The following is an 11,395-nucleotide window of genomic DNA, read 5'->3' as shown; positions in this document are numbered from 1 at the left end:
TGACTTCCTTGATCTAGTTACCACAAAACAGCCTATTTCTTTCATTTAAAGCTTTCTAATGGGCTCTGACTTGAAATTTTTCCACTTCACAAAAAATATCCTTTTTCAACCCTGTGTACCCAGTCACATGCCACCTTTGGCCAGCTCAAAGCATAATTGAAAATCTCTAGGACAATAATATTGTCTCCCTTCAAGTCCCCCCTGCCCCCAGCCTGCCACTGTATATGGGCTTTCACTTGGACACTGTGCTGGGGACCTCCAGTCTGGCCCTGGAACCTACCAGCCAGGGGAGGGTAAGAAGTCCCTGAGTCACTCCACCCTTCCCAGCTAGTGAACCGAGGATGGGAAACTTTCTTACTGTCACGGGTTACATGGAAATGGGTGCAGTCTGGAGGAAGCACCCTGCCTGTGTCCGTTGGGACACCAGGTCTAAATGCCTGCTTGTGATTTTAGAACCAAGCCCACGGAGAATAAAACCACCCAGATCAAGAAGATGACCACAGAGGAAGTGATTGAAAAATTCAAAAACTGTATACAGCAGCAGGACCCAGAATTCAAAAAACGATTTCTTGACTTCAGCAAGGAGCCTAATGGAAAAATTAACGTGCATGACTTTAAGAAGGTAGGAGAATGGATTTCTCTTCGTTTCCTTCCTGCAAAAGTTCAGTTGTTTTCTTATACTAACATACTTTAAAGGACAATGGCTTATCCCAGGATGCAGCAGATCCATTTCTAGGCATCTTTCAACAATTTAAAAGGATTTTTTTTTTTTTGGCCAAAAAATTGTCATTGGCACATTTCTTAGAGAATACTTTCAACATGGATGTGGCCAGCCTTTGATATTTACACTTTTACATATCGGAAGCATTTATTGATGTGGTTTGGCTCTCTGCTCCACGCCTGGCACTGGGCATCATGGGGGCAGCCTGCGGGTGGGAGTACAAAGCCACTCCGGCCCGCGCCTGCCAGTGGAGAGTTCCCAATCACAGAGCTGTGGTTTGTTCCTTTAGAATGAAAAAAAAAAAAACAATCTGGCAGTGAAATATGGGAAACTCAGAGTGCTGATTTGCATGTGCTTATGGGAACTGGTGAGTGTCTGCCAGAAAGGGCTCAGCTTGAAGGGTTCTGCATAGACTTCTCAGGAATTAATTTAAATGATTGCTTAAAATTCCGATTACGATCCCTCTAGCTAATCATCCTCAGCTATTTTTAAGGAAAGCATTTCAGTTAATATGTAGCAGTGTCCATGTGGACAAATTTAGAAGAAGGCAATGAAATATATTTCCAAGAAGAGAATAATTACATTAGTGGCCCCTTTATCTGGTGCCTGCCCCACTGCCGGGCATAGGAATGGGCTCTTTATGGATCTTATTTCCAAGCCTCCAGAATGCAGCATCACGGAGGAGCATGAACTGGAGGAGTGAGCAGGGCTACAGGCACAGAAATGGCATAGGTAGCTATGGAAATAGTCTAGACCCTCTCCCTCCTCAGCCAGAACAAGACAAGACGTGGAGGGTCTTTTGTTGTCTGAGCATATGAGAAGAGCCAGGAGAATAGATTCAAGAAAGACTCAGGAATAAGGGGTTGAGGATAGGAAATGAGGGATACGGCATAAGACATAAGGGAATAGGCCAGGTGTGGTGGCTCATGCCTGTAATCCCAGAACTTTGGGAGGCTGAGGCAGGTGGATCACTTGAGGTCAGTAGTTTAAGACCAGCCTGGTCAACATGGCAAAACCCCATCTCTACTAAAAATACAAAAATTAGCTGGGTATGGTGGTGCGTGCCTGTAATCCCAGCTACTCGGGAGGCTGAGGCAGGAGAATTGCTGGAACCCAGGAGGTGGAAGTTGCAGTGAGCTGAGATCACACCACAGGTGACAGAGCAGGACTCAGTCTCAAAAAAAAAAAAAAAAAAAAAAAAAAAAAAGAAGGGAATAAGGGAGAGGAAATGTTTAAAGACATTCCCAGATTTCTGGCTTGGGGACCAGGTGGCTGGTAACCAGTCATTGATGATTTTGATGAGAGCAGTTTTGATGGAGAGAGTGGTAGCCGTGGAGCTGAATTTCAGGGGCTGAAAACTGAATGAGGGCCAATCTGACTCCCTCCATCCCTGCCCATGCGGGGCCCTTTGTCCTCGACTGTGTTTCACCCTGAGCTACGTGGCACGGGTCCTTGCCCATAATGCATAATGATCTTGATCTCTCACAATGCTCTGCATTCTTGATTCTTAAACTCAGTTCACACATTCACGGGAAACTAAGAATCCCTAGTCTGCCCCTGGTTTTTCAGAGTGGAAAGTGACTATCTTAGAGAAGTGGCAGTAGATGATAGGAAGGCAGGGACTAACACCCATGACCTGAGTCCAAGAGCAGCTTCTTACCTGGCCCATCCTTCTGTCACCTGAGAACAACTTTGGGTCATCAGCTCAGTTGCAGGTTCTTCCGGCTTCCGGTTGTACCTGCTGTTGATAAACCAGCATCTCCTGAGTTCATGTCCCAGAGCAACTCCTGAATGTCAGTCTCATGCACCTACCTGTCTACCTGCCTTCTCCATGTGGGCATAGCCAAAGAGGGGCTGCTCTGCCTACATCCTTCCTGCTCTCAGTCAAAGACAACAACCTTTTTTTCCCCAGTTGCTCAGGCCTAAAATCTAGTCGTCTTTACTGAGTCTCTTCTTCCTCTTGTATCCACATCCAATTCACCAGCAAAGCCTGTTGGCTCCCTTCCAGATAGTTCCAGAATAGATAGACCCCACTCCACTTCTTCCCCCAGCGTCTCCCACGTGATTATCACAGCAGCCCCTTCACTGCCTCCCTGCTTCCACCCTGGCCATGCCACAGTTCATTATCAACCCAGCAGCCAGAGCGACCCCTCACTGGAGCCCACCGAGGGCTCCTCAAACACAAACCAGGGCCCGAGACTGGCCTAGGAAACCCTGCATGGTCCAACTGTCTCCCTGACCTCAGCTCTGGTCACCCTCCCCTTGCTCAAGAAACTCCAGCCACATCAGCCTCCTCTCCCCTCAGACATAGGCTGGCTCTTCCTCGGCACTGGCCATGCCCTTTACCAGGATCCTGGCTCCTTGGGTAACTGCATGGCTCTCCCCTCGCCTCCTTCAAGTCTCTGTTCAACTGCTGTTCCTCCACCAAGGTGACCCTGACATTCCCATTGCAAATACAGCCCACCCTCCTCGCCTTCACCTCCTCCATCCTGCTTCCTGTCCACAGCACCTGTGTTGTGTGTTGCACGGCACTCACCACGTCTTTCATTTGTTTCTGCATTCTGTCTGTTTGCTTGCCCTCCCCTATTATAAAATATCCTCCAAAGGTCGACATTTGATCTCTTTTGTGTAGTGATGCTCCCCATGTGCTTTGCGCCTAGTAGGGCCCAGTGAGCATGTATTGAATGAATGAATGTGAAGAGTACCTGGCATCCCCAGTGCAGTCCTAAATGAATGCCACCCTGAGGACTGATGGACATGGGCATTCCCAGATGTGAAGCTGGTTCCTACACCTGTCTGGGCCAGTGCCCTCCAACCCCACATGCTCTTCTCTGCCCCATGAATTACTCTGGGTGCTAGCCAAGCCCAAAGGTCAACTCACTGAACAGCTGCCTTGCTGCTGGCTCCATGGTGGCAACCAGCATGCTCCTGCCCCTTCCTCTTGCCTGTCTGCAGGCTTCTCGGAGACCTCCCTGCTGCCTGAAGACATGCCCACAGGGAAGAGAAAGGAAAAGCAGAAACCCAACAAGGACTTTGCCGTAGTCAGTTTGAGCAGCTTTAACAAAGTACCCTGGACTCAGTGGCTTGCGGATAATGGACATTTCTCTCTCACAATTCCGGAGGCTGGAAGTCCAGGCTCAGGTGCCAGCATGCTGGGGCTCTGGCAAGGGCCCTCTTCTGGGTGGTACACTGCAGACTTCTCATGGCAGCAAGAGAGCTCTCTGGGGTCTCTTTGATACGGGCTCTAATCCCATTCACATTGGAAGTTAGCGTCTAAACATATGAATCTGGGGGAGACACAAACATTCAGTCCATAACAAACTGATACCTTGTGTTTTATCATGAAAAGTAACGATCAATTTGCTGTGAACACAGCGAGGCCAGTTTGCACTGGTTTTCCTCCTAGTGATTTGTTTGGTTTAACCTTTGGGAAAGTCCTCTTGTGACCATCTTTAAAGATCAAGAACAGTGGGGTGATTTTCAACAGTCAGACTTCTATGGACCTGGGTTTGAACTTCATAAGCTTTAAAGCATTATGTAAATATAAATTGTCATAATTACTGGCAGAGATTGTTTATAGATCAGGGTAAACGGCTTTCTTCTACTACTGATGAAATCAAAGCTAGAAATATCATGGGCTTATACAGTAGAAAGAAAGTATGTACGTTAGACCGGATGTAAGGCTTCCAGATGATAAGGGCTTGGAAATGTTGAATTTCAGTGGCGTGGAAGCCTTTGAACTTGACTTCTCAAGAGAGCTTTAAGTATAGTGGACAATAGTAATTTTGTAATGGCAATAACAGCAATAGTAATTACGATGATGACGATCGTCACTGCTGGAATAATCACGATGATGGTGATGTGATAGTTGCACCTACCATGGACTGAGCCCCTCCAATATTTAGGCATGTGGAATTTGCTTTACTTACGTTATTTCTTCTCCTCACAGGAAGCCTGTAGGCATAGAGTCTACACATTTCACGAACAAGGAGACCAAAGCTTAGGACCGAGGATACTGGCTCAGTGTTGTTCAGGTGTTAAGCTGTTCAAGAACTTGGACTTGAATTCACGTCTGTGTCAGACTCAGACCCTTGCTGGGTGTAATGTGGGCCTGGCAGGTGTGAGATAGACTTGCTGGATGTGAACAGGCTTGCAGGATGTACCGCGGGCTTGCTGCATGTAGTAGAGGCTTACCGGGTGTAATTCTGGCATAATTCTGGCTTGCTGGGTAGACTGGGTTTGCTGAGTGATTGATGGCCATGTGTTTCAAGGTAGTATCTGGCCTCAGAGTTTAGTGAGAAGCGCATTAATTTTAATAACAATACTTTTTAATTCTTTCTGTCCTTTTGGTCACGGATATACAATATTCTTGCCTTCCTCTTCCACCACATCTTGTGTGTAACCCCAGTTAGTATACCAAATGGTTGTGAAGGTTTGTCCCTGGGGAAGTGGGAGTGAAGGTCTATGTCACAAACTTCAGGTTTCCTGCCTGAGCATGCGTGTTGTTGTTCATCATTTAAACAGAGGCTGCATTTAGATGTGGGCTGGTAACCTCATACTGTAAATTAGAAGTGCTAATTGTTTATTCCCACCATCTCCTTCCCTGTGCCATGGCAGAGGGTGGCTGCCTACCCCAGATCAATGAGGGAGAATGGCAGAAATAGAGTCTGCAGGTGGATGAGGCCCTGTGGGTCCCCCGATCCAAGTCCCTGCATTGTTGCTGCTGAGATCACTGTCACCACTGTGGCCAGAAATATTTTGTCTACTCTATAAATTATTATTATTATTTTGAGATGGAGTCTCACTCTGTCACCCAGGCTGGAGTGCAGTGGCGCGATCTCGGCTCACTGCAACCTCTGCCTCCAGGGTTCAAGCAATTCTCCTATCTCAGCCTCCTGAATAGCTGGGGCTACAGGCGCCTGGCTAATTTTTATATTTTTAGTAGAGACAGGTTTTCACCATATTGGCTAACCATGCCTGGCTAATTTTTGTATTTTTAGTAGAGACTGGTTTTCACCATATTGGTCAGGTTGGTCTTGAACTCCTGACCTCAGGTGATCCACTCGTCTTGGCCTCCCAGAGTACTGGGATTACAGGCATGCCACCATGCCCAGCCAACTCTATGAACTATATTTATTAACTATCAATAAGACTTTGTCTTCTTCCCTCTTTCCTGTTTAATATAAGACATAGCAGAGCTTCTGATTCATGTGAATTACCGAGACAGCATGCTGAATGGATGCATGCCTCCTGGCGGAGGCAGAACTCACTCGGGGTGAATGAATGCCATGTGCTTTTTTTCATGGTTGGATGTGTGATGTCTACTGTGAGGAGGGGAAGGAGAAGGGCGCCATTCTTTCTGGAACTATCTAGACCTGTTCTGGGTAGTTGGAAGTATTTCTCATAGCAACCCTGTGATGCGGATTCCCTCTCCCAGAAAATCCTGCCTCCATTTGTTGCTCTGACCATTCACCTCATGCATGGTCTGTCCTTTGACACTTAACATAACAATGTTCTGAACTTCTCCACCAAAGAAAATGGCCCTCTTTGACTTTTGCATTTCCTTCCTTCCTTCCTTCCTTCCTTCCTTCCTTCCTTCCTTCCTTCCTTCCTTCCTTCCTTCCTTCCTTCCTTCCTTCCTTTCCTCCCTCCCTCCCTCCCTCCCTCCCTCCCTTCCTCCCTTCCTCCCTTCCTTCCTTTCTTTCTTTCTTTTCTTTCTTTCTTTCCAGGATCTCACTTTGTCACCCAGGCTGGAGTGCAATGGTGTGATCATGCTCATGGCAGCCTCAATCTCCTAGGCTGAAGTGATCCTGCCACTTCAGCCTCCCAAGTAGCTGGAACTACAGGTGCACGCCACCAGGCCTGAATAATTTTTAAAAAATTTATTGTGGAAATGAGGTCTCACGATGTTGCCCCGGCCACTCTTGAACTCCTGGGCTCAAGAGATCCTCCTATATTGGCTTCCCAAAGTGCTGGGATTACAGATGTGAGCCACTGTGCCCAGCCGACTCTTGTAGATTTTTAAATGTCATTTTACGTACATATCAAGTCAAGAACTGGTGAAGTCAGCAAAACACTTTAGGGTGATCTGGAGTCTTTATATTCTTTCTCAGAACCGTTTATCTTCCTCTCCCTTTTCTTCATATGCTGAATTAGCAGAAAGCCCGCAAAACAGTGGTTTAAATAAGAGAGGTGGTTATTTTTGTCTCTGAGAACAGGAGTCCAGATATTGCTGCTACAGCGCCAGTGCAGCGTATCATCAGACACCCTGGTTGCTTTTAGCTTTCCACAGCTCCAGGTACATCTTCGTGCATGCAGGCTAGCTGCCAGAGCGCCAGCCACTCCAGATGTTTCGGATACAAAGATGGGGAGGCGTGAAGGGCAAGGCGCTTGAGCCAGCCAGCTTTTTCTTTTTTAAAAGTTCTTTCTTAGATACTCCTCCCAGAAGTTTCCACTCACATTTTATTGACCAAGACTGTGTTATGTGGCCATACCTATCTATAAGGGGGGATTGGAAAAAATATATGTGTATAATTATAAATATATAATTTTATAAATGCATAAATATGTATACTTATTTTATATCTATATACAAAAATTGGGGGCTGGGTGTATTAGTATGGAAAAAGCAAGGTTGTGTTCCTATGGGAGAAGGAGGAAATATATATCAGGTAGGCAAATGTGACTGTCTGCCACCCTTTCTCTCAGTAGGCATTTTGAGGGTGCCTGTTGTACACTTAGCATGGCACCAGGCACATGGGGAATGGGGATGTAGCGGAAGGTGCAGTTTCTGACACCAGGGGAAATGATTTTGTTGCTTTGGGCCAGTGGCCCACGGGGAACATAAGATGACAAAATACCCAAGGACACATGAGCTAAGATTAGTCTAATTGAGTCATTAGGCTAATTGAGCTATACAGTCTATCAGGAATTTGAGGGCAGCTTTTTCATCCCAGCTTCTTGTGATTGGCTGTGTCTGATTTCTTCGTTCTCTGTGAACATATTGGACATTGTTCAGCTCACTGTTGTTCTTAGTGCCACCTCTGGAGACCCCGCCTCGGCCTCTGGAGACAGACGTGGAGCTGCAGAGCTCATCAGCAAGCTGGCTTAGGGCCCCTGAGACATGCAGTAGGGAGCCGGAGTCTGGAACAGCCCAACCCGGTGTCCCAGATTTCAGCTCCTTTCTCCTGTGCCTGCTCTGAGGCAGGGACATCTCACCCGGCTTAGCCGGAGATGTGCTTTCCTTCCTCTGTGCAGAGCACTTCCTCCCTTCGGCTGCTGTTGAAACTCACACATCCAGAGAATTTGCCTGCTCTTCACCCACTACCATGAATTCCCCACACATATTCTTTCCCACCTCGGGGACACAGACCCTAATCTAAAACAAGCCCCATGAACACTGTTCATCATCTCATAGCTCTCAGTGGGATAAGCAGACTAAATGATTATGGTAACGGAGTGAATTAGATTTATTTATTTATTTATTTATTTATTTATTTATTTTTGAGACAGAGTATCACCCTGTCACCCAGGCTGGAATGCACTGGCATGATCAGGGCTCACTGCAGCTTCGACCTTTCAGGCTCAAGCAATCCTGCCGCCTCAGCCTCCTGAAGAGCTGGGACCACAGGCATGCACCACCACACCTGGATAATTTTTACATTTATTTGTAGAGATGAGGTCTCACTATATTGCCCAGGCTGGTCACAAACACCTGGGCCCAAGTGATCCACCCACCTCAGCCTCCGAAAGTGCTGGGATTACAGGTGTGAGCCACCATGCCCAGCTGAATTAGATTTTTTTTAAAGTCAAATATTAAATATTTGTATTTCTCTGGTTGTAAATCTTTTATTAGGAACATACAACTCTGGTAAATGAAACAGAAACAGCTATTTTAAAAGCTCTTTGTTATGTATCACATCAGTTATGTGAGGGGGAAAAAACACAAAAATAAGGGAATAATAAGAGGGAGAAACAGTAAGAGTCACAGATACACCCACACAGCGCCAGAGACCCAGAGAGCGCACAAGAAATCCTTACGGAGTTTTCTCCCACATGCTGGATTAGGGGCACCACAGGCAAGGGCCTCTGACATCACGGCGTTTTGGCTGCTGTCGGCCCAGCAGGAGTTCCTGAGCTTGCTGTGAGGCCTAATCAGATGCAGCACACGGAGCAAAGGTTCTCCGTCCTCGTTCAGGGGCTTAGGAAACACCTGGAGAAACCAGTGGCAGCCTTACATTACCGAGGGCAGCTGGTGTGTGTGTGGGGAGGAGTGAATGGGTTTAGTTCTTGAGCTTCCTGTTCCAAACAGCCTCCTAATTCTGTGGCTATTTTAAGGGGATGACCAGCTTTGTGCTGGAGGTCCCTCATGTCTTCAGTTTTGTCAGTCCAAGCCCCACACAACCTTCAGAAGTCATTGCTTATTCCTCCATCCTCCTGTAATGCCCTTCCGCCGAGGCCACGGCCAGATTCTCTTGGCATCCAGCTGTGCCCCGGTGGGCTTTTCTGGTTGTTTTAATTGGGAATGTTTGCTTGCTATAAATTGTGCTATCCTATCCAGAGGCAGATGTCGAGGTCTGTCAGTTTTGTTAGTCTTTTCAAAATCACGACTTTATTTGTGTTGTTATTTTTTTCTGTTGTGTATGCATTTTACATTTCATGTATTTTGCTGTTACATTGATTATTTTCTTACGTCTACTTAATTTGAATTTAGCTTGCTGTTCTTTTTCTAATTTCTTGAAAATTAGAAATTTAGACCATTGATTTTCAGCCTTTAGTTCTCTAGTATATGAAGTCGTGGCTCTCTCTTTCCCTGTAAGTGCTTGAACAGGTTTAGTCACATTAATATAGGTTTTGGTATACTGTCTTTTCAATATCATTTCATTCAAAATGTTTTATAATTGTTCTTGTGATTGTTTTCTTTTTCCAATGGTTTATTTTTAAAATGTATTTAATTTCCAAAACAGTTGGGATTTTATAGTTTTTTTTTTTTAATGATTGATTTTAAAGTTGATTCCATTGTGATCAGAGAATAGATTCTAAAGTCTAAATGACTTCAGTCTATCCTTTGAAATATGCTAAGGTGTGGGTTATGACCTAACATGTATAATCATTTTGGGGGATGGGAGGACAGGGTCTCTCTCTCTGTCGTCCAGACTGGAGTGCAGCGGTGCCATCACAAGTCACTACAGCCTCTACCTCCGGGGTTCAAGCGATCCTCCCACCTCAGCTGCCTGAGTAGCTGAGACTGCAGGTGCATACCACCACACCTGGCTCATTTTTGTGTTTTTTCGTAGAAAAGGGTTTCCCCATGTTGCCCAGGCTGGTCTTGAACTCCTGGGCTCAAGAGATCCGCCTGCCTCCTCCTCCCGAAGTACCAGGATTACAGGTGTGAGCCACCGCGCCTAGCCATCAATTTTGAGAAATGTTTCATAAACATTGGAAAAGAATGTATGTTCTCTGCCACTGGAGGCTCAGTTTCCTACATTCAATCATATGCAGCTTAATGACAGGGATACATTCTGAGAAACACATTGTTAGGTGATTTGGTTGTTGTGCAGATATCCTAGAGTGTAGTTACAACCAACCTAGGTGGTATAACCTCCCACACACCTAAGCTGTGTGGTATAACCTATTGCTCTCAGGCTACAAATCTGTACAGCATGGTATTGTACTGCACAGTGTAGGCCATTGTAATACAATAAGTATTTGTGTATCTAAACATAGAAAAGGTACAGAACAAATATGATATAATCTTATGGCATCACTGTAGTATATGGTCCGCTGCTGACCAAAATGCCATTATGTGGTCCATAACAGTATGTCAATTGGGTTCATTTTATTAATTGTGTTCTTCAGAACTTCTATATCATTACCATATTTTTAAAAATTTTTCTTTTCTTTTTTTTTCAGACGGAGTTTTGCTCTTGTTGCCCAGGCTGGAGTGCAGTGGCCGCGATCTCGGCTCACTACAAACTTCCGCCTCCTGGGTTCAAGTAATTCTCCTGCCTCAGCCTCCGAGTAGCTGGGATTACAGGCATGCGCCACCAAGCGCAGCTAATTTTGTGTTTTTGTAGAGAAGGGGTTTCACCATGTTGGTCAGGCCGGTATCAAACTCCTGACCTCAGGTGATCCACCCGCCTCAGCCTCCCAAAGTGCTGGGATTACAGGAGTGCACCACCGCACCCAGCCCCTTACCACATTTTTGTGGGCTCACTCTATTAACTAATGAGTGAAGTGTGTTGAGGTCTTCCATCTGATTGTAGGTTTGTCTAGTGAGATCTTTTATTTATTTCTTCATTCTGTTGACTGTTGAATTATTCACTTAGAAGCTAATTACTGGGTACAAATAAATTTAGAATTGCTAAGACTTCCCATGAATTGTTTCCTTTATCATTATGCCATTTACCTTCAGGCCTATGCCGTCTGGTAATAATGTAGTCACTTTGGCTTTTTTTCAATGAGTGTTCACATGGCATATCCTTTTCTATCCTTTTGCTTTGAAACTATCTGGTTACTTATTGAGAATAAGTCTCTTGTGGGCAGCATATAGCCAATGGAAAAAAATACAGTGTGATAGTCTGAGTCTTCCACTTGAAGTATTCAGTCCATTCTACACGTATTTAATTATCTATATAGTTGGCTTTCTATCTATCATTGTGATGCTTTAAGATT

The 11,395-nt window shown here is 45.5% G+C and overlaps 1 protein-coding gene across 3 annotated transcripts in view; it reads left to right on the top strand.

Moving 5' to 3' along the window:
• EFCAB6 (EF-hand calcium binding domain 6) overlaps positions 1 to 11,395 on the top strand; it is a 306,775-nt gene that overhangs the window by 160,915 nt on the left and 134,465 nt on the right. For all 3 annotated transcript variants that reach the window (XM_010370379.2, XM_010370306.2, XM_010370446.2), the window contains one exon: positions 454 to 622. In XM_010370379.2, the coding sequence (XP_010368681.2) occupies positions 454 to 622 (169 nt within the window). The remainder of the gene's footprint in view (positions 1 to 453; positions 623 to 11,395) is intronic.

Source organism: Rhinopithecus roxellana, chromosome 13 (genome assembly GCF_007565055.1).
Source record: "Rhinopithecus roxellana isolate Shanxi Qingling chromosome 13, ASM756505v1, whole genome shotgun sequence".
Taxonomy (NCBI): domain Eukaryota; kingdom Metazoa; phylum Chordata; class Mammalia; order Primates; family Cercopithecidae; genus Rhinopithecus; species Rhinopithecus roxellana.
Note: the sequence above shows the minus strand (reverse complement) of the source record. Positions and strands in the feature narration are given on the sequence as shown.